Genomic DNA, 22,611 nt, shown 5'->3' with positions numbered 1-22,611 from the left:
GGAGCTGATGTCTCAGCCCTCACTGCCCCCCTGGGATTGCCCTACCCAGACCCCGCTAGCCTGCCTCAGAGCTGAGAGCCCTCACCAGGATGTAGAGCAGGACGTAGAGGTGGTGGGTCAGCCAGAAGCCCCGGAAACTATGGCGGCGGAAGTGGTGGGAGGCGAAGACGTACATGACGGCCAGGACCAGGAGCAGCACGACCCCCGTTAGGCCTGCAAAATAAACATGGGGTAGAGGGGCAGGGCTATTCTGAGGCTGCCAGAGGTCAGGGTCCCCTTTCCACTCCACTGTCCTATGAGGGAGTGGGGAAGCCCAGAACCGCCTTCTGTTCCTCTCCCCCCACACGACTGATCACAGGTACATTTCATCTCAACAGATCCTACACATCCTTCATAGACCTTGTCATGATGTTGTTTTTCAAGCACCTGCGTCATTATTTGTTTTGTGTCTGTCACTTTCCTGACTCTCAGGTCCACAAGTACAGGGACGAGGCTAAGCTAGTTCACTACTGAATCCTAGTGCCTAGTGTAGGGCCTGGCACACCACGGGCCTTCTATAAACATGTGCTGAATAAACGCATGTACGGGGTGTCTATTCTGGCCCCTCTAGGTTAGACTCTGGACACTGCAGGCCCTGCCCTCATGGAGCCAAGGCTTGATCTGTGTCCCTACAGCAGTCCACCTGGCTGCTCCAGCACACAGCATGAGCACTGGCACCATGAGTGAGGGAGTGAGACCACCACAGCCCCCTGCATCCAGCCGGGAGTTGGTGGGGGGACCTCTCTTCTCACCAGGGATCCTAGGGCTGGGGTACACAGAAGGGCAATGCTGAAGCCAGGGTGGGAATGCAGGGACCAGAGAATGGCCCCTCAGCTGATCAAGGAGGAGACAGGCGGAAATCAGGAAGATTAGAGCCCTGCAGTATGGAAAAGCAGAGGTTAAGAAGGGATCTAACCAAAGCCTGTAATGTCCTGACCAGAGAAGAGCGCATCAGCACAGCCTTATCCGCTAAATCCCAGCGCACAGGAATTAGCAAGCACTCTCTGAAGTTCAAAGCAGATCGTTTCAGGATTAAAAAAATAAGAAAAACCATGCTGTATTTCACAGAGAGGAGCGAGTGTAGAAAAAGTGTTACCCCAAGGACGGAACAAACTGAAAATAGAAATAGGTTCAAGAAGTGTTTGAACAGATTCACAGCTAATAGTTCTAAAGTGAGTGATTACGAGGAGTTAGGAAAATGCCCCTAAACAGCCCTTGTCGAGACAGAGTACAAGGGGGGCGGGGCTCTGCCTGGCTTGACAAAGAGCCTGGTCCCTCCCCCATGCAGCTGGGGCACAGTATCCCTCAAAGGCGCTGTCATGGCAGGTGTGTGTGTTGGAGGGTGGAGGGAGTCCACTCCCATTCCACAGAGGGAGGAACTTGTTCAGAGTTGGGATGGGAGGCCAGCCAAGCTCCTGAGAGAAGGACTGGAAAACATCTCCTACTGCCCAGGAGAGTCCTCAGGGCTCCAGGGCAAAGCCCGGCTCAGCGTGAGAGCCAAGTGAGTGCGCCTGGGCTGCCCCGTGGCAGACAGAACCCAGAGCCTGGAGCTCAGAACCGGGCCCAGAAATTCATGGAGCAGGGAGGGCTCTCACCTGGCACGGTCTGGAAGAACCACCAGTAATACTTCTGGGGGAACTCAGACCTGTGGGGAAGAGAAAGCAAGGAAGGATCCTGAGAGATGTCTGGGACTTCCAGAAAGGACCGTCCAGAGGAGGCACCCAACCCAACCACCAGTCTCCCTTTCTGCCGACTTGGGACCGGGGGCTCAGGCTGGTCATCGTCTGTCCTATCACCTGGAAGGTGACACTCTCTTCTGAGCCAAGCGAATCTGCCTCTTTCCACCTGCAAAGAATCCCCTCCCCCCACCACACACACACACACTCACCCGTTGTTGTGGAAGAGGCCAGGGAAGAGGCAGGAGAGGACGCTGAGTGGGCTGATGGAGAACAGGTACACATTCACCACATGGCCTGCACTGTGTAAGACTAAGGAAGACCAAACAAGGTGGGAGTGAGCCTGGGGGCAGCCTGGTGGGGGTGCTCAACCCACTCAACCCAAGGAGGAGGACAGCAGCCAGCCAGAGTTGGGGGCCTGAAGAAGGGTCCTAGTGGTCTGGACTTCTGATCTCTAATGGACTTCTTGTTCTCCCCATGGCCTGTATACACACCATCCATGAACACAAACCACATGAGTCTGAAATTATACCATTAGAAGGTCACTCCTTTGGTTTCTGTCACAGAATTATGGTTTAAAATGTAAAAACTGGGAGAGATCACACATTACGTACACTCACTCTGGGGTGTTAGTAACTCATCATTTGGAGGCTGGCAAGGTGGCCTTGAAAGTGTGGGAAGAGGCACTGGTGGGGCAGTGAGGGGCTCCTGGGCCTACTTCACACCACTGCCGGGGCCACCTCCATCCTTATGAGAAGGACATCCCAGACTTACACTCAAGTTAAGTGCAGGTAGAGAGGAGGGGGCTCTCATGAGAGGGGAAGCCAGCAGGGGGCAGGAGGACATGGGAAGAATCCCAGGGACTCCCAGGTCCTGCCTGTGAGGACGATGGCAGTGGAGGCAATGAGGCGATGGAAGTCCACGGCGGCGTCGAAGGGCACGTAGCGGTTGAGGAAGGTCTCTCGCAGGAAGGTGATGAGGTTGCGGCACATGGTGAGCAGGATGTAGGAGTACATGAAGGAGATGCTGGCAGCCGTGCCCCGCGACAGGATGATGCCCACACGGGTGGTGTCTGTGATGCCCATGTGGTGAGCCGCAAAGGCATAGTCTGCGGAGCGGCCCAGGCAGGTAAGCTGGGAGCCCCGCAGAGGACAGAGCGCTGTTGACGGACGTCAACCGCAGGGCCTGGCTCGCCACCACTTACAACGCGCCTCCCCGCAGTCTCCATTCCAGTGGGCTCCAAGCATCCAGAGCAGGCCTTGCCCCTACGGTTGTAGCTTATTGCAAGCCCTGCCCCCAGCATGCGACACTCACCGTAGGCCCCGCCCCCCAGGGCTGTCGCTTATTGCCAGCCCCGCCCTGGGGCTGCCTGTCACTCACCGCAGGCCCCAGCCCCAGGGCTATCAATTACTGTAAGTCCTGTCCCCCCTGCGGCTGTCACTCACAGTAGGCCCTCTCTAGGAAAAGGCCCCCCGCGATGGCGTAGAACACGGCAACGCAGCCGATGTGGCGCCGGTAGTTCTCGATGAAGCGCTTGAACTGCTGCACCGTCTGGTGGCGCCGGCTGCGTTGAAACTTCTCTCGGTGAGCCTCGGTGAACAGGAGGGGCTGGAACGACGTTACCCTGGGAGACAGGAAGCCTTGGCTCTGGGCTAAGGACCCAACGCTAGTGCAGCCCTGCTCCCCAGAGGGGAAAAAAGGGCGTCAAGTTACTCAAACCAAGCAGGATTCAGACCCCAAAGGTTATACCACATTCCTTAAGCCGGCTGTTAGTGTAGGGACAGCCTCCGAAGTGGTCATCAGTAGCTCCCAGCTCCTACCAGTTCTCATCCTTTTACTGGAGGCTCAAAGGACACCTCCTCCTGGAAGCCTCCCTGACCTCCCAGGCAGAGGTGAGCACTTCCTTGAGTTCTGAAGCCCCTTGCTCTTACTACTATTATAACATTCCTCAGTAGGACATTGTAATTATCAATGTACCAGACTATCTCATCAGACTGTGACATTCTTGGGCAAGAACTATTCATCCTGCCTGCTCCCCCAGTGCTTAGCACAGTGCCTTACACCATAGAATCAATGTATGCATGCCAAGGAGATGGATCAACTGCCCGGGCCAAAGGGGAGGAGCAGGCGTACTTCTTGCCAAACCTCCGTCGAATCTCCTGGGGCGGGTCTATGTCCATGGGGCACTGCAGTTTCTGTGGTGTCAGCTCCACCTCAACGTCGCTGCGGGGATAACGACCACTCACTCTGGGAGAGGGACTAGAACAGGAATGCGGGAGACAGGACCTTGGCCACCTGAGCCACGTGGTCCACTGCTGCCCCTGGTCTGCTTCCAGACCCCCTCTGTGGAGGAAGGGTCAGAGCTCTCAGCCAGGGGACAGCAGGATTCCCTCAGAGACCTAGCGAGAGAATGAGTGGGATCCTGGGGGTCCCAGCCAAGGCCGTCACATACAGCTGTGCCCTTCCCAAGGGCATCTGGCCGAGGCAGCAGGTGAGTGCTGAAATCCAGCAGGCTCTCTGCTTTCCCTGGTGCAGGGCTGTCTGCCCAGAGTAAGGAGTGCCTTTTTCTAATTTGCATGAAGGTAATGCATGGGCTGGGGGGACCCTGATCCCACTCATTCTGGGAAGAGAAAAGGCAATTCCCCAACCCCAGCCCTCCCTCCAACATTCCCAGTTGAGGGCTCACCAGATCTTCTCCTGGCTGATATAGGAGGCTCTCCGGCAGAAGTCCTTGATGACTTCAGGCACCTGCACTCCTGCAACGCAGAGCTGGGCTAGGGAGCAGCTCATGGCCCAGAGCCTGGGAGGAGCCAGCTCAAAGGCACAGCACCCACCCCAGGTCCAGACACTGTAGGGGATCCCTGGCCAGTACCCTGCCTCTGAGTGCCCCAGCCTCAGCCCGTGTCCCCAGTGTGAGCTCGACCCAGCCACGGGTGGGTCGGGAGAAGGCCTGAAACAAAGTTGGCCAGCCAGGCTCCCCTGAGTGTGTTGTGTGTCCACCTTCAGTCCCACTCCTGGGACTGGTATCAGGTTTATGGGGTAGGTAGAGGGCAGGAACTATATGCAACCTGCCTGCCAAGACCATTCTGCCGCAAAAATCCTGCGAAAGACCCTCCTGCTTAAACCCTCCCAGGGGTTAAATATAGAATCTAGGTGGTGTGTATATGGGAGATCGCTAAAAAATTCTTTCCACTTTTCTGTATTGAAATGTTCACAATAAAATGTCGGGGTCGGGGGGGAACCCTCCCAGGAGCCGCCCATTGTTCCCTGTCTGGGCTGAGCACTGATGGGCAGGGCAGGACTGAGCTGCAAATCCAGGTTCTCAAGGAGGCCTGGGAATCTCCAGGTCACTTCCAAGTGCTAAACCAATTCCGAAGATGACCCTGTTCTAGAGCCCAGTGGCAGAAAGAGAGCAAGCTGAACTGAATGAAATCAGAGTGTTAAAACAAAGTATAGATGTCTATCCTCTCAAACGGTTCAGCAAACGGCAAATGTGGCAACATGGTAACCAATGGCAAATCTAGGTGAAGGGTAAAGGGACACTCCTAGTATCATTTTTGTACATTTTCTGCAGGTTTAAAATGTTTCAGAGTAAAATTTGGAGGAAACAACAAAGCACAACAATGAAAAGCAAAACAAAAGAGTATTCAATGCTGTCTACTTAATCCTCATTCCTCAAGCCTGGTCCTCTCCTTCCCCCAGGGGCTGGATGTCCCGGACTCTGGCCCGGGTTTCCTTCCAGGCACCTGTCCTGCTCTGCCCTCAGGCCCAGGTGCCCACTGCCCTGGCAGCCTGGGAAAGGTGGAAGCTGCAGAATCAGGAGGGCTGGGTCTGCACTCTCCCAACTCCACCCTCCACCCCTGCCCCCTCCCACCCGCCTCCTGCCCCACAGAGGCCCAGCTGTGTCTTGTCTAACTCGCCCCTCTGCCCCATCTGGGCTGCTCAGCTCCCCCAAATTCTCATAATCCTGGGAGGAGCTGGGTTTGGTCTCAACATGTCCCAGTGAGAATCGAGAACTGTGAAGACACTATAACAGCTCGGAGCAGGCCACAGACAGTCCTCCTGCCTGCTAGCAGCCCCCTCCTCACTCTGACTCTAGCCCCCACCCACCTGAGTCAGACACAGGTGGGGCAGGAAGTAGGGGGAGGGACAACAGAAGTGTGTCTCCACGCACTCAGGAAACATTTACTGAGCTCTGCTCCAGAGCATAAAGTGACAAAACCAGAGCACCCCCCATGACAGGACACCCCAGCTGAGGTGGGTGTGGTCCAGGTAGGGCTGTAACGAGGAGGCAGTTCCCCCCCTGCCCTGGGCACCAGCCATAAAGGCCTTCGACAAGGAAGCAGAATTCCAGCTGCCATCCCCCATCCTCTCCTGATGCTGCCCACCCCACCAAAAAGGGCAGCATGAGCACTTTTGGGGGCCCCAGGCACTGTTGCCTTCTTGGGCCCCTTCTTCCATTAAAAAAAATTGTATCTTACAATTATGTTGATATAAAGAATATAATCCAGGCTGAATACGTTCTTACATATTTATTATCTTCCTTCTTTTCTTTGGACTTTAAAAGAAATTAAAACATTTCTGTGGGCTCCTAAAAGTATGCAGTCCCTAGGTATGTACCTGCTGTGCCTAAGGGATAGTCAGCCCTGCCCCCTGGGCCGCCCCACCTTTGACGCAGAGCTGTGTGAAGCGGAGCTCACTGTCGTGGTCCCGCAGCATGAAGTGGAAGTCCTCCCATGTCAGCTCCTCCTTGTCCTGGAAGCCGGACTCCCGGAACATGGACTCCACCACCTCGGCCAACTGGTCCTTGGACAGGCAGTTGTTGGAGATCTCAATGAAGGACCTGGGGCCGGGGGGAGGGGAACCATCAAGGCCTGATAAGGGGCCTGGGGCCTAGATACAAGGGCCCACTGGCTATCCCACCAGGTGGTCAGAGCCCACATGGGAGGGCCTCCACTGGCCAAATCCCAAGCCCCCTCCTAGTCACAATGGTCTCTAGCTGTATGGGTGAGAGGAAGAGGCCTCTGCTCTTTATCCTCCTGCTCCCTCCTTCATGTCCCACCTCTTTCCCCCGGCAGTCCCTGTTCTGGCCCATTCTCCTGGCTGTCCCATAGAACCAACCTCAGCATCCTGATGAACTCATCCTTGGAAATGAGACCATTCCCATCAAAGTCGTACATGCGGAACATAAGGCGAGACTTCTCCTCAGGGGATCCTGGGAGAAGGACGATCCCATGAGAGCCCCAGCTCACCTGCCCAAACCCCAGACTGGCCAGAAGGGGCCTCACACTAGTGTGACCCACTGCTGGACACAGCAAGGAGTGTCTCTGCTTCCTGACCCCTGCCTGGGCACTCCCAGATGTCTGCCGTGGTTGGACACCTGTGGTTGCCTATCTCCAACAGGTCAGCTACACTCCAGGCTCTGTCTCCAGCCCCTTCCATCTTCTCCTATCTGGACAATCACTCCCTCCTCCCCACCTTTCATGAAGACCACCAGGATGTCCAGGAACTCCCGGAAGGACAGGTAGCCATTGCCGTCTTTGTCAGCCAGAGAGAACATGGACTCCACAAACATGTCCTGGGGCTTGAGGCCCAGGGACTCCGCAAACTCGGCCCTGCTCAGCTCACACGTCAGGGCCTCCCGCACCTTCTGTGACGAGTCCAGGGGCAGGGTCCCTGCATCCGCCTGGTTGATGTCCAGTACCTGCACTCGAGCAGGAGCAGAGGGAGGGCGAGAAGGGGACAAGGCTTCCTTGACTTGAAGGCCAGTTGAGGCTCGTAGGAGTCTCCTTTTAAGGCGTTTGCCCAGTACCCCGACCCCTAAGCACTACCCTAGCAGCCTTGTGGGTGGTCCCTGGGGCCATTTGTTCTACAGCCCCCTGGCCCTTTGCGTTAGCTGATTGCACCAGGGATGCACACTTGACCCAAGCAGGAGATCTGGAATTGGGACTGAGACGTCTTAGGTCTGTGTTGACCTGAGCGAAAGAAAATAGAAGTTGTGGCCCACCCTGTTCCTCCAAGTGCTCAGACGCAGAGGCACAGAGAAAACGGAGGCAGCCTAAGAGAGGAGTGGCCTTGTTTGCTGACAGCTTTCCCCTTCCCGGTCCCTTCCAGGCCAGGTCACAGTCCTCCCTTTGGAATTCCAGAAACACCACTATATCCTCAGAGTCAACTAACCCTTTGTCAATGCCAGCTCGTGTGGGTTTCTCTTACTTACATCCAAAGGAGTTTTGACTGAGAAAAAGCCTCAGCTGGGGAAAGGGGAATTCTCATCATGGGCCATCTTCAGCTTACCCAGGGGTTGCGCCAGCATGAGGAGAACAGACAGCGAGGGAAGCAGGCAGGCCCCAGGCCACAGCACCTGTCTTTCTTGCCTGTCAACTGGGGCCCGCTGGTCCAAGCCTGGCTACAGTTTCATGAGGTAAATCTTGTTGCTTCAGACAAGGTGCTTCCATGGAAAAAGCCAGGGGCGGGAGGCAAGAGACACAGGTTCACGTCCCAGCTCCGCCACTTGCTTGCTACGTGACCTCAGGCAAATCTCTTCAGTCATCTGGCATTCATTTCCTCATCTGCCCTACTTATCTCACAGGGTTATTGTGAGAATCAGCAAGAGAGGTTGTGTGGAAATGTTTTGAAAGCTGAAAGCACTGTGCAAATAGAAACGATTGGTAGCACACCCTCACCCTCAGCACAGGGAGTCCCCATAGCCCTCATGGATGCTGCACAGAGCGGAGGTGTCCAGTTCCTGCCCGGGCCCTGGCAGTGAGTCACCCCAGCGGGGGGTCCCTCCATTCTACTGACACTCAAGTTCAACTTGTTTGAGGAGTAAGTGAAATAAGTCATGTGCCTGGCCAGTAAATGACCATTAAATGGTAGCTTCCCTCATGCATCCTCTCCCCAGCCAGCCAACCCTGCTCCTTCTCAAACATTAATTTTTTGCCTTTCTACTGAGCACCTCTGCTCAGTCCTTCCTGCTCCTCTCTTCTGAGGCAAAATCTTTCCAAATTTTTTTGAGTCCTTGCCAAATCTCACCTCCGCCATGACCTTACTCCAGCCTGAAGCCTTGCTACCTTCTCTGAACTGCTAGATCACTTATTTCCGGCATCATTTCTGTAGTAGCCATTCTTTGCCGGTTATCTTCCTTTCTGTGAATGTCCCATCTTGCCGGTGGGATGATAAATTCCTTCAGGGGGGCCCATGCTGTATTTATCTTCTATCTCCCAAGCTTCTCTCCACTGTTCTGCTCCCAGGCTGCCTTTATTTTCGTGCCAGAGATGGACTCAAGTCCTTGCATTTCTCTTTCTGTCTTGCTTCCCCTCATCCTCCCAATAGCTCTCAGAAGTTGCAAGGTGGGCACTAATGCCCCATGGAGTCTCTGGCAGTGGCACTCCCTCAAGGACGGGCTCTCGCTGCCCCACACTGCCTGTCTCGCCCTAAGTTTCTGCAGCCTTTTGGGCAGGATGAAAAGAGTGAGGGCAGAAAGCCTGGACAGCTCTGAGGAGAGAGATAAGCGACATGCAGATAAACTTCTTCCCCAGCATCGATCGCCTCCCTGGAGCCTCATGGATGGGGGCAGCAGGATAGGGATGGGGGCAGGAGCATCTCTTTACAGAAAGGTCAGGCCACCTGGCCAAAATCACAGTAGAGTTGATTCTTAGCTGAGAACTCAGGGCTTCTGACTTTCCCTGGAGTCACCCAGGGCCTCCCACAGGTACGGGCACCACCACAGGCAGACACGCAAGGACAGATCTGATCCCATGTACACACCTGGGAGAAAAGGTGCCTGAAAAAGGTCTCCAGGAGGTGGCTCCGCTGCTCCCGCGTCACAGCTGCCCTCATCAGCTCCTTCTCCCGCAGCTCCCACTCCTGGAAGCTCAGCCCACTCTCCTTCAGAGCTGCCCGAAGGTTTTCCACCAGCGCCTGCCGCTCTTCCTCTAGGTTGAAGAGCAGCACCTACAGAGGTGGCAGTGGGGAGAGCAACCATTATCAAGGCCTCTTGAGGCCAGGCGATTGACATGAATTTCGTCAAGGGGCCACTGGAAAGTGTGCCTTTGCAAAAGAGATATTGTTATCCCCTGGGCTCAGGGGGGTTAAGTGGCTTGCTTACAGGTACAGAGGTAGCATTCAAAGGCACGTGTACAAAGCCTTTCTTCCCTCTCTATTCCATATGGATGGAGGGGACCGCGAGCCCGAAAGAGCCCGAGCTGCAGACCAGCCTCTGCTTGAACTCCCCTCCAAAATCTCTAGCAATTCACTAGATCCTGAAATCCAGGGACAGGAAAGAGGGCCCAGCTTCTTCCAAGGACTCCCAGCTAGGACCTGCCAGGGTGCCCGTAGAAAGGGAGGGGCCAGACTGTGTCAGCAAGACTAAGAAGGGACTCTGGAGATCATGTCATCCAGCAGGCCCAGAGCAAGACAAACGTGTTCAAGTTTATCTCTCTATCAGCTACTACAGTCAGGGACTAGAAGCCAGAAACCCTGTCTGGCCCAGTACCCCTTCCCCTCCACCTGGCTGCCTCCTGGGCTGTGGCTGTGGACAAGGAGCCAGGGGACAGCTGGGTCGCACCAGGTCATACTCCTTGGGGATCTTGAGCAGCAGGGCGCGGCGTCCACGGTTGCTGGACAGGATGAGGTTGACCTGCTGCGGGGGCCGAAGCTGGATGGTGCGGAGCACAGAGAGCCTGCTGTCCACCACGCGGATCTGCCCGGGCTGCAGGTGCACGAGCACACGCTGGCAGGGCTCCTTGCCGCCCTGCCATTCCAATGCTGGGGAGAGACAGGGCTGGATCAGCAGGGGGCCCTTCGGGGCCTGCCCTGACGGAGGTACATTGGGAAGAAGAAGGCCAGCTCAAGGCTGGAGTTAGACAGATCAAGGCCTCCCCAGCTCCTTGCCCCTTCTTGGGTCCTGAGGTCATCCCCTCCCCAACAGTCCTGCTGGGCTTCTAGCCCCGGAGAAGAAAAAGAACTACCATTTCGTGAGCACTTACTATGTGTCCAACACTGTTCCCAGTGCTTTGTGTGAATTAGTTAATTTAATCTGCATAAATCTAAGACATAAGTGCTATTATTATTTCTATTTTACAGATAAGAAAAATAAGTTTAGAGAGATTAAAAATCTGCCTAAGGCCCAGGAGCCCAAGTAGTGGAACCAAGATTCCAATCCTCAGCCAGTCTGACTCTAGACCTTCATTAATTACTTCTCTGTTGCCAGAAATTCCAGTGTGAGACGCCACAAAGCAGCAGTTCTCAGGATCTGCAAGTCACAGTAACCCTGGGAAATGAGGTAGGGTCCTGTGACTCCTCCCATGAGTCTATCACATCCCCTTCCTTTGGGACCACTGGGAGGAGCTATGGAGAGTGGAGGCCTCAGTGCCCCTGCGGCTCTGCCCACCTGTCCTGGCCTGCCTCAAGGCCTGAAAAAGGGAGGTCGTTTCCTTCGGCTGCTGTGGTGGAGGTGGAGCTGTAGCCCTGAGTCCTGTCCTCCCCAGCACCACCCTGGCCAGCCCCACACCTACCTTCCACTCCCTCCACAAGCTTCTCAGACATGATGCTCTGGCGGCCTTGGCCCTGGAGTTTCTTGAAATTTCTTCTCCGGAGCTGGGCAACAATCCAGGCACTGAGCAGGCTCACTGAGAGGGCAGAGGTAGTAGGATGCTCAGAGAAAAGTGGGGGTTCTGGGGAGATCAGTAGCTCCTTTCCCAGACTCCTTTCCTTGGCAAGAACCCCTGCTTTCCCCACCTCCTAGGTTGGCCCATTCGATTATCTCAAATTGTGAAGTTCCGGGGAGGGGGGAACCACTTTGCCTCCCATGGGGAGCTTTGCATAGCCTCTAAGATGCCTGCACAGCCTCCCGTGCTTCCACCACTCAGGTCCCTTCCCAGCCAGAGACTAAGGCCAGAGTTGTTGTGCCAGAGACTGGACCCACTCTGCCAGGTGGCTGGTCGGCACACACATGGCCGTGCCAAAGACTAAGTCCCAAGCCTTTGTCCCAGCAACTACATCCCAGCCCTTGTTCTCAATCAGGGATTTGCCTCTGACAGTATCCCTGGCTCAAGTTCCTGAAAATAGCTGTGGACCATGGACTCCTGTGGCTCCTGACCAATGTGGGCCCTGGAGGGACCCCAGGAGAACAGAGAGGCAATTCTCCCTGAAGCTGACTTATCTACAGGTCAAACACTTCTCATGTCCCCTCCTGCTCCAACGTTTTCTTCATTTGCCCAGAGGAATGGTACTCTGCATGGTGGGTTGTCATAGATGGAACCACCCCAACCCCACCCCGCCCAGCTTACACCTCTCACCCAACCCACTCTGCCCATCACTTTTACCCAGGGGGAAGCAGCAGAGGGTCCCGATGGTGACCCCGAAGCCAAATCCACTGCCTTCAAAATAGTCCCGCATGACGGGAGGAGCACAGGCTGGCAGGCCCTCGGTGCTGAGCTGTCTTGGCTGCGGGCAGGGGTCTCCTGGGGAGGCAGAGGAAGCTAGAATCCTGGGGGGCGCTGAGCCACAGGTTCTGGCACAGGATCACTGAGGAGGTTAGGGTGGCACACTGGGCGGATAGCTCCGGCTGGCAGAAGGGAGGGGGCTGCTTACCCCTGCCCCATTGTACCAAGAATGTGGCATTTGCCTACTTGGGTAACAAGTGGAGTAAAAAATGATCCTCAGCCTAGGTCTCTCCCTCACATGCACATATGTACACACACACACACACACACACACACACACACACAGCCCTTTGCCCATCACTGCTGCACTCGCCCCACGCCAGCCGAATGTGAGCCTCCTCACCAGGTCTCTCTCACTCAGTCCTGTCCTCACTTGGGTACCTGGTGGAGCTGTGCAGAGGGGAACCTACACAGGTGTATGTGGCCACCTTGCTGCCCAGAACCAAAGTTCCCAAGGGCACAGCCATTGCTCACTCCCCACTTGGAGTCCACCATCTAGCCACACTGAACCAAGCCCACAGCTGAGGAGGGATGAGGCCAAACCCCTCCAAACACCTCCTGACCACTCACCAGCATGCCAGAAAAAGACGTTGGGCTGCAGGGCACTGGGGTTCATGTTGGTGACGGCCACTAGAATATCCCGTAGTGAAGTGTTTCTGATCTCTACTATCTCTTCCTCCGAGAACAGCCTAGGGGTGGGAGAGGTGGGGGACTGTTGCCATGGGAAAGTGATGTTGGCCTCCCAGGCCAGGGACCCAGATGAGAAAAGAGACCCAGAAGGGCTGGGGAGGAGGTGGAGCCAGCTGAGAATCAAGGGCCCCTGGGGAATGTTCACAGGTGGAGGGTCTGGGGCCAAGGCTGAGGCGGAGTCTGGGTGGTGGCCCAGGTAGGCCTTACCCATTCCTGGTGTTCTCAAACCAGTAGCGGTCACCATCCCGCAGCCGCACAAATTGGTCAAGAACGATGGCGCTGAAGAGGGGCCCGGGATCCCCGTGGCTCTCCAGAAGCCCCCCAGGGAGCAGCTCCAGCCGGGACAGGTCCTGATTGTACAAGGCAGCTATGGCCTCCAGCACCTGGGGCCAAGAAGGGACAGTGAGTGCAAAGAGGCAGCACCCACCCTTGGGCAAAGAGATGGTTCCCAGGGATCAGCCCCAGGGATAATAATAATAAGTAACAGTAACTCCCGGGAACTGCTCTGAGCGCTTTCATAGGTTAACTCCTCTATGGGAACTCTCTTACAGATTCAGCTGCCTATTTTATAAAGTGGGAACAAAACAGACAGCCAGCTCCCTACGTAACTTGCTCTTGAAAAGATACGAAAGTTGAAGGGTCAAAATCAGTGCAAAAGTGGAATGGTAGAATGATGTATTAGAAAAGGTTTCTATTCTTTAGAGTTAAAAAAAGTTTTTAAAACTCAAATCCCTGCATATGCATTGCCTTTTAGAGACAGTCTTCAACAATATACGAGAAGCATTTTCTACCTGACCTTTACGTTAGCTCTTTTCTCCACAATGTAAATAAATAAGCAATTGACCAGCTTAATTCCAACAAGGCCCAGTTGAAACTAAAGATTTGCTACTTTTGGATGCCTGGTGAATCCTATCTTTATATTGATTTTATAAAGTTTATGAGCCCCATGCGCATATCACTTCTTTATTGGCCTTTCAATTCTCCACTTTCCAACAAATTTATAACATGGTAAGGGCAAAAGCAATAAAATAGGCCCTCAATTGTAGGAACACTGCTCTGCCAAGATGGCAAGGCAGCCAAGACTGGTCTGCTGGCTGGCAGGCAATGCCCGGCACCCAGGTGATAGCTCAGAGTCTGACAGCTGACTCCCCAAAGGCAGCTTGCATATCAGTGCAGGAAAGGACAGCTTGTTCCTGAGTTGAGGACCTTCTATACCTACTCAGGGAGTTGTTGGGAAGAGTGAATGAGATAAAGCCCATTAAGTGCCTGGTATGCAACAGATGCTCAACAAACATTTGCTGGATCTTCACAGTCACAGCTAAATCCTGCTGGTCTAGTAACCTCCATCCTGGAGTGTGATGCTGGGGAAAGCAACCTGGGTGAGCCCTGCCACTCTCTCTAGGTGCTTATCTCTAGTCCTGTGTTTCACGGCCTATCTTCCATGTCTCTGGGCCCTTCCACTCTGCCCTCAGGGTCCCCACCCCTACTCACAGTGCCATTACTACGGGAGAGTGCAGGGTTGATGTCCTGCCATCTGGTAATGGGAGGCAGGCCCAGTGCTGCCCTGGCCTCAGTGTAAGAGGGCAGGCCCAGATCCCGGCCTCGTTGCAGGCAACTCGCCAGGTGGTCTGTGCGGGAAAACTTCAGTGGCCCGGGCCAGAAATCTGCAGATGAGATATCAGAGAGTCTAAGGGAGCCTAAGGCCACCACTGTACCTCTAACCCATGTCCCAGCCCCAGGGGGACCTGAGCCATACAGAGGGAGCTATGGTCAGCAGGTCAGAAGCTCTCTCAGGAGCGAGACAGTGCAGGCTTCCAGGCCTGGGCACCCCTCCCTGCCTGACTCTGGAGCTCCAGCTAAACCTCCTCCCAGGGGCCTGGGAATGCACAGGCTGCAGGGACAGCCTCAGCCTCACCTCGCACGTCCTCCACCACCACGTTGTCCTCTCGCTCAGCGATCTGGGAGGCCATGCCCAGCAGCAGCGCATCCATATCTTCAGCTCTTTGTAGGTTTGGGTGCTTTGGGGGTGGGGAGAGGAGATGAGTGTGGCTAATGAGGCCAGAGATTGGGCAGCCAGACTCGCTCCTCCCCGTTGTCCACGTCCTGGGCCCACCCAGTCCTGCTGTTTGCTCCCAAACTGGTGGGCCATTCCTCCTCCTCAGGTTGATGCTCCACTCAGGGTGAGTGATGTCCCCATCCAAAGCCCATGCTGCTGGGAGACAGGTCCCCACAAGCACAAGGGATCTAAAACTTTATTTCTATTTTAGGAGACTTGATAGTAGGGTTGGCAAAGTCACTAGATCTAGGTCTCGGTTCTTGTTCTGTCACTCGCTAGCTATGTGACCGTGGGCAAGTCCCAGGACCTCTCTGAACTCAGTGTCCTCTCCTTAATAAAAAGAGCATTGGGGGGCTGGCCCCGTGGCCGAGTGGTTGGGTTCGCGCGCTCCGCTGCAGGCGGCCCAGTGTTTCGTTGGTTCGAATCCTGGGTGCGGACATGGCACTGCTCATCAGACCACGCTGAGGCAGCGTCCCACATGCCACAACTAGAAGAACCCACAACGAAGAATACACAACTATGTACCGGGGGGCTTTGGGGAGAAAAAGGAAAAAATAAAATCTTAAAAAAAAAAAAGAGCATTAGCATTAGGGATTAATAAAATATAATAAATAATAAAAAGGGATTAGGAGGACACTGAGGTCTCTTTCAGCTCAGCTCTGTGACTCTGATCCTATGCCATCCTCTTCTCTTTTCCTCCCACCTCCCTTCTCCTCTTATCAATACTCAACACAAAGTATCTGATTTTGTTTTAAGTTGATGGTCAGTGCTCTTCAAGCACACTGGCCTGGTTTAGATGGACTATCCCTGGTAATCTCTCAGAAGCCCTCCCTCCTCCTCACCGCCCCCCCCCCCCCCCCCCCCCCACCCCCCATACACATTCACACACTGTCCTGGGTGTATCTAACTGGGAAGTTTCTTTGGGGGCTGGGATGGCTGGGATACTCCAAGGCCTACATGGGACCAATAGCTGTCAAGGGAAAAGAAAAATCTAGGAGAAAGCAATGAATGAAGAGCCAACCTGCACAGGCCCCACTGTCTCTCACAAAGCTCTGAGGTAGATAGAGGATTGACTTTTAACCATGTACAACTACCTGGTGATCTCAGACAGTGGTAGGGGAAATGGCTTAGGTCCTCCTCCAGCCCAGCACATTCCAGCTGGCTGCCTTAGCCCTACTGCCCACCTTCACCACATGCCCTCAGACACACACCCACAACACACACATATACCCACCCATATTTGTGCCCCCAGCCCTAACCTCTCGGCTCCAGTAGCTGTTGCAGACCCGGAGAGCTCTGGAGATGCTTGAGTTCCTATTGAGGACCCCCTGGAAGTGGCAGCTGGCATTTCTGAAATTCAAGGAGCAAGGGAATGGTAACTGAGGCCACGGGGTCCTAATGTCAGTCTCTGGTCTGCTCTGGCCTCCAAGACTGTAGCCAGGGGCCCAGGCCATTGCTTCCCATGAGGGGAGGGGGTTAGAGTAGGTCCTGAATAATCTGCTTTTTGAAAGGTCCCTCTCCCCACATCAGACCAAACATCTAGAACTGCATCCACAGCACTCGTGTGTGCTCGTGCCCTCTCTCTCTCTGTGTATATACTATATATACATGTCTAAGTTAAAAGATTTAAAAGGATTTTCAATTGTTCTCTTGAAATTACTTGTCTATGGATAACTCAATTGCTATGATTTCTTGGCCATCATCAAGCATATCCAAAAATTGTTCCACAGTAAGAAAATCTAACCTGTGAGTTGTTTTAAATTATAATGCAATTGTAAAAAATAAACTGACATGCTTTGTTTCATATACACTTAATTAAATATGTATATTTTTAGTTTAAAGTTCCCTCTTCATTATTTTGGAGCCAATATTTTTCTTTAGCTCTCACACATTCTTATTATAATTCCCTCCAAAGGCTAGGTTCTGTGCTCATAGCTAAAAATGACTCCAGTGTAGTGTCAAGACCTGAGGTTCAGACCAACGGGCTTTGTGACTCACCCTCTGAGCCTCAATTAGCCCATCTTTAATTGAGGGATTAATATCTACACCGCCTGCAGGAAAATGGACATAAAAGTGCTTAAAAACCACAATGAAGTATCCTTTTAAACAATTTGTTCTTCTTCCCTTCCATATTCACTGTTCCCTGGGGGGAATGGGCACAGTTTAGGCTGATAATCCTATCCTAAGAGTTCCTGAGGGCAGGTTTTTCTCAATTGACACTGTCACCGCTCCCCTCTCCGCCCTCCCCCAACCCCCGGATTTCTGAGCTCCTCCCCTACCTCATGTAGACGCCAGGGGGCACCATGGTGGAGAAGAACTGCTCAGAGGCTGCCAGGAACTCCGGGGAGATGCCGGGGTCCAGAAACGGCCGGTATCCTGGGGGAAGAGGGAAAGAGAGACGACAGTAAAATTTAGCCCTTAAATCACTCAACATCCCCCCGACCGCCACCTGCCCCTACTCCATAAAAACTCCTGCAAGCTCTCCATTCTCCTTCTCCATCCCTTCACCTGCATAATCCGGGAGCATTTTCCGCAGGAAGCTGGGCAGCCACTCGTACACAGCGATGTTCTGAGGGTCAGAGAGAGGGGAAAGGGGAGGCCAGCGCTGGAGCTGCCAGGCTGGGAGGAATCTGAGCCCAAGGAAGGCTTAAGTGGGAGATGAGGACCAGGCAGGGGCAGTCACGAGGGAGGCCAAAGAGGAAGGTGAGGAGGCATGTCCCCCACAAGGAACAGGGGATTTGAGAGGGGGAGGAAGGGAGCTAAATAATAATCACAAGCGAAACCTCGTGTCTAAGTAGCGCTTTGCGTCCTGATCATTTTCAGGGTCTATTCCTAGACGTTAGCTTTCTGGGGAGGGGTGTCCTCCTGGAGAAGGGTGTTTCTGGGTGGGAGTTGTGCAAGGATAGCTGGCCCTGCGGGCGAGCGGAGTCTCGGTGGACCAGGACGTGGGGGAGGCGCTGACCTGATAGGTGGCGATGACCCTCTTGCGCGCGTGCTGGAACAGCTCCTCATCCCCCCAGCTCGGGTGCTCGCGGGCCAGCCTCTGAGCGCACAGGTTGTGGTAGCGGAACCAGAGCAGGCCCAGCGCCTGCACGAATGGGTCGCGGTTGCCTCGCTCCGCCCCGAAGGCTGTAGGCGACGTGGGGACACAGGGGAGGAGATGAGTGGCGGTGTGACTCACGGGAGCCCAACCCCGCAGACCCCAGCCAGCCCTCCACCGAGCCCGGCCCGCGGCCTCACCGTACAGCCCCTGGGACCCGCGCTGTCCAGTGGCGGGGTCGGGCGCGGTCCACATGAGCAGGGGGTCCTGCGAGTCCCGGGGGAAGGCGGGGTCGGGCCCGGACGCCAGCTGCCCCCCGGAGAAGCTCCGCAGCTCGTCGCTCCAGGAGTGCGAGGAGCCATAGATGGCGCTGCCGTCCAGCCAGCCCGTCACCTCGTTGGTCTGCGGGGCAGCGAGGGGTCGGGCAGCCGAGGCGGCTAAGGGAGGGCCAGGCCCAGGCGGGGTCCGTGGGAGTAAGGGTGGGAGCCTCTCCCGCCCGGCCCTGTCAGGCCCCGAGCCCAGGACCCCGCCTGCCTCGGGTCCAGCGCCCCGCCACGCCACCTGCCTCGTCTCACCAGGTCCCTGGGGTTGCTGGGGCTCTGTCCGGTTTTGGGGTCCCAGCGGCTTCTCTGGAAGGGAAGCACTACGTCCCCGCTCCGGTTGGGGTCGAACACGGGGTCTCCCGGAGGAATGCGGATGTTGAGGAACTCTGCAGGGCAGCCGGGTCTCTCCACACTCACCAGGTCGGAGAGCAAGTGGTAGCCTGCAGGCATTGGGGGTGGGGGGATGCTAGGGCCAGCTGAGGGCCAGTCTCCTTTCTGTGCCAGCTATCTAGTCCTCCCCGCCCCAACTCCTTGAAGCTTCAAAAGACTCAGCAGCCATTTTATGGGCAAGTCCAAGCCTTGACCTCCCCCACCCGTTCCCAGTCCTCTGCTACACCCCTGTCCAAACTGTTTTCATTGCCAGTTTGGCCTTCTCCTTAGTAACTGGGAGGCGCCCAGTTAGTGTGCCTAGGCAATCGGGCTGGCAGCACCAGCTCCAACATGCAGCTGGGAGCAGCTTGCCCAGAGGGACTGCCAGCCTCAGTGGGATGTTGGACACTGGGAAGCAAGGTGGGCACCCTGGAAGGCCAGCAGGAGCTGGGCATTCCTGCTGGGAGCCTGCAATCCACAGTCACTGGGGTCAGGTCACCCTAGCATGCCTATTTTGAGACACACACCCCTCCCTCAGCCCTCTTGCCTGAATCAGAACCCTGACCTGAGCCTATCCTAGGAGCCACAGGGGCAAAGAGTGAGAACAGGGTCCCACGGAGAGTTCCTACCAGATTATTTTCATGCTGCTGCCTCTACCCTCCCATCAACAGCTCAAGGTGGGGCAGACTCATGCCTCTCTCACCAGACTTTCTTCCTCTGCCCCTACCCTTACCCGGTCCCATTGCCTCCACCTCGTCTCTCACTCCCATCTCTCAGTCCCTCCATCACTTCTCTCGTCACTCTCTGACTTTCCCCTCAAACATAGTGGTGTCCAGCTGACCCCACTGGCCTCCCTCCCCCAGAGGTTGAGGCCCTCACCGAAGAAGACCCCCAGCACCGTGCGGTTTCTCAGGGAGGCCTGTCCTGCAGGGCCCCTCATGGCAGTGTTGCTAAGTTCTCGGGGGTTCGGCAGGTGGGGCTCTCCCAAGGGCTGGTACACACCATCTGCATAGCTGGCTGGGACGAGGCGCTGCAGCCGAGAGCCTGAGGTAGGAGGGGTAGGGACAAGGATGAATCCTCAGGGCGGTCCCTCACCTCCTCTCTCCCAGGCTTCCCTCCATATCACAGATCCCAAAACCTTAGGAATGGATGAACCTTTGCTGGTGCGTGCCACCCCTTGCCCATTAGTGGTAGGTACCACCCTGATCCTTGGGCTCTGTTTCCACTTGGCTCTCACATACCTTTGCTGCCCCATCTGTGCTCCATGAGGTTGTTGTACCACCCATCAAATCGCTGCACCTCCCACGAAATGGGGTTCTGAGCTCCTGTGTGAGAATGGAGGGAAGGGGCAGCTCGGCCAGTCTGTGCCTGAGAGAATGGGCAGGCCTGCAGGATATGGAACCTGTGGGCCTGGCGCTTGGAGCAGCAGAAAGTGGACACCCAGTACAGTGTGGGATGTAGGGTGCAGAGAGAGATGACCCAGGGCAAAGTGATGATGTTTGAACTCAAGCCCAATCTTGAAGCTGCTCAGTGGGGGAAACATGGCAGGGAGCACTGAAGTACTATAGCCAGGTGCAGTGTGTGCTCACAAATGGCCTCAGAGAGGAAGAGGAGGCTGGAGGAGAACAGTGGCGATGGGAAGGGGGTGCAGGAGACTTCTGCCCTCACACCTCATCTTCCTGGGGGACACGGCAGGACAGAAACCGTTCCCAGCCCTAAGACATCAAACAGGGCAAGCGCCAGCCACACCCAAAGAGCCAGCCACTCTTCTACCCAGGAAAGGACATGCCATTCTCTGTCCCATCCCTGGGCAGGGCCAGTGTGGAGAGGGGCTTGGCCCTGGCCTGCTGAGAAGAGCCCAGGGCAAGGGTGTGGGCCACAGGGCTGTGGCTTTGCAGCCCGTTGCTACTCTGGCCTTCTTCCTAGTTTCTTGGGTGGAATCAGGGACTGACTGGTCATGGGGATAACCCTGCCCCTTCCTCTTTGCGGGCATCATGTCTCCATATAATTCCTCCTCTGGACAGTATTATACTCTCCAAAAACTAGGGTCAGGGAGGGAGCACTGGGCTGGTAAGGGAGGAGCTCAGAAAGTCGGAGCAGAGGGAAGGGTTCAGTCAGAGGATCTGGGGTCCTTCTGGCCAATAGGTTAGATGACCAGCCAGATTCCATTCCCCAAACTAGGAGGCTACAGGGCCAAGGCTCCCTCTCTGCTCACCTCAGAGAACAAAGCAAAGAAAAGGACTCTCCTTAGCCAGAGAGAGACCGTTCCTCTGATTACCTCTCCACATAGACCAAGGGTGGGATCTCAGATCTACCTTCCTGATCCACACCCATGTGTATGTATGCGTACATGCCTGTGCACACACACACACACTCAAACCCAACTAAGGATCCAGGACCTCCGGCAGGAACTAGAGTGTCCACATATATGTGATCTCTAAAATAAGATGAACTGGTGGCAGAACAAGGAGGAGGCCTCTTGGGGAGGGTGTGGGGGAGAATGCCTCTTGGGAATAAGAGGCAAGAGGTGGGGAGAAGAGGAAAACCCAAGGCCAAGGCAAGGAGAGGCCTGGAAGAATGGAAATGTGAGCAGCTCTGGCAAGGGAGACACTGCAGGGCCATGTCACCATCCTGTCACCTCCGCCAGGACCGATCATCTCACAGGTTTCTCCGCTCCCTGTTCTTGCGTCTTCCACCTCTGATGATCAGGGACTTGCTCTTTTTAACCTAAGTTGTGGCACCTTAAGCCCACTTCCTTCCTCAGCAACCCAGACTACAGAGAATGGCCTCAGAATCTAGTAAGAGACTGTCCAAAGCTGAAGGTAACAAGATGAAACTCTTATGGCTCATATTGGTTGTTTTCTTTTTTTTATCATATTGTTTCAGAATATTGGTGACTTCCCTTCAGCTTTGGGTCCAATTTGACCCTAAGATCCTTTATTGTCTTGTGTGTCTAGTCAATCTTTTCTTATTTGGGGTCCAGGGTCCTTACTTTATGAAGAAAGAGAGAAAGGGCCCACCGACAGTCAAGAACTAAATAGGAAATGCTGACACAGCAGTTAAGGCTCCCTAATTCTGTGTATTTGGGAAAAATTTTCATTCCTTTATCCATCTGTCTAGTCAACAAGCTTGCAATGAGCACCTACCATGGGCAGGGTACTGTGTTAGCTAGGGCCTGGAGATACAGAGGTGAGTATGACATAGCTTCTGTCCTTGGGGGAACCCATAGGATCTGGGTTCCTCTGCTCCTAGCCACATTTCTCCTCTAATCTGTACTCACCTGTGGGCGTCCATGGCCCAACCAGGAGTATCCATGCCAGAGCCAGGCAGAAGCCCATGATGAAAATGATAACAGGGCTCAGGTGTTATAACACCCTGAAATGCAGACCCTAGAAAAAGACAGAGAATAGAGAGAATGGACCCAAGCAGTTCAGGAGAGTCAGGCTAGGGCCTCTGCAGTCCCCTGTTAATCAAGGCCTGGGGCTGGACCAAGGGCACAGTAGGTAGCAAAAAGCAAGAGACTCACTCTTTCTCAAGAATCTTTCATTCATTCAACAAACACTTGATGAGCACCCACTATGTAGCGGGCACTGACCTAGGCACTGGAGATTAAGTGATGAACAAAGCAGACAGAAATCACCATCTTCCTGGATTTTGCCTTCTAAGATTAATTGGAAAACTTCCTTTGGTCCCACTTCCTGCAGTGGGTGTGCCTTGAACAGAGCCTTGCTTGGGGGTCAGGACACCGGGCTGAGGCCAGGATACTGTGCTGCTGCCTAAGTGTGATCTTAGGCGGGTCACTTCTCTGATCTGGAGCTTGGTTTCCTCTTCCAGCTATGGGAACAAACATGCCTGAACTGCCTACCTCCTAGTGTGGTTGCCAGAATCAAATGTGAGAATGAGGTTGACTTCAAAGGGAGAAAAGTGACAGATGCTATGTAAACATGATATAAAAGAGTGGGCTGGAGCTTGG

At 54.7% G+C, this 22,611-nt stretch overlaps 1 protein-coding gene across 7 annotated transcripts in view; it reads right to left on the bottom strand.

The window, feature by feature from the left end:
• The window catches only part of DUOX1 (dual oxidase 1), a 37,727-nt gene that overhangs the window by 12,435 nt on the left and 2,681 nt on the right, over positions 1–22,611 (bottom strand). For 6 of the 7 annotated variants that reach the window (XR_006887479.1, XM_046653392.1, XM_046653396.1 and 3 more), the window contains exons 2-28: positions 21,919–22,027; positions 19,880–19,963; positions 19,518–19,682; positions 18,522–18,709; positions 18,147–18,348; positions 17,869–18,035; positions 17,415–17,475; positions 17,186–17,282; positions 16,166–16,256; positions 14,766–14,868; positions 14,342–14,514; positions 13,058–13,233; positions 12,731–12,849; positions 12,041–12,178; positions 11,231–11,344; positions 10,282–10,481; positions 9,483–9,668; positions 7,194–7,419; positions 6,837–6,930; positions 6,383–6,558; positions 4,402–4,471; positions 3,849–3,974; positions 3,161–3,339; positions 2,593–2,823; positions 1,928–2,027; positions 1,635–1,684; positions 86–213 (exon numbers count right to left, since the gene is read on the bottom strand). Coding sequence is in view for 6 of the 7 variants with exons in the window: in XM_046653392.1 (XP_046509348.1) it covers positions 86–213; positions 1,635–1,684; positions 1,928–2,027; positions 2,593–2,823; positions 3,161–3,339; positions 3,849–3,974; positions 4,402–4,471; positions 6,383–6,558; positions 6,837–6,930; positions 7,194–7,419; positions 9,483–9,668; positions 10,282–10,481; positions 11,231–11,344; positions 12,041–12,178; positions 12,731–12,849; positions 13,058–13,233; positions 14,342–14,514; positions 14,766–14,868; positions 16,166–16,256; positions 17,186–17,282; positions 17,415–17,475; positions 17,869–18,035; positions 18,147–18,348; positions 18,522–18,709; positions 19,518–19,682; positions 19,880–19,963; positions 21,919–21,976 (3,702 nt within the window). In the remaining variant the exon portion in view is untranslated. The remainder of the gene's footprint in view (positions 1–85; positions 214–1,634; positions 1,685–1,927; positions 2,028–2,592; positions 2,824–3,160; positions 3,340–3,848; positions 3,975–4,401; positions 4,472–6,382; positions 6,559–6,836; positions 6,931–7,193; positions 7,420–9,482; positions 9,669–10,281; positions 10,482–11,230; positions 11,345–12,040; positions 12,179–12,730; positions 12,850–13,057; positions 13,234–14,341; positions 14,515–14,765; positions 14,869–16,165; positions 16,257–17,185; positions 17,283–17,414; positions 17,476–17,868; positions 18,036–18,146; positions 18,349–18,521; positions 18,710–19,517; positions 19,683–19,879; positions 19,964–21,918; positions 22,028–22,611) is intronic. The other variant, XM_046653395.1, reaches the window with a different exon arrangement.

The sequence above is a fragment of the Equus quagga genome, chromosome 2, assembly GCF_021613505.1.
Source record: "Equus quagga isolate Etosha38 chromosome 2, UCLA_HA_Equagga_1.0, whole genome shotgun sequence".
NCBI classification, from domain to species: Eukaryota; Metazoa; Chordata; class Mammalia; order Perissodactyla; family Equidae; genus Equus; species Equus quagga.
Note: the sequence above shows the minus strand (reverse complement) of the source record. Positions and strands in the feature narration are given on the sequence as shown.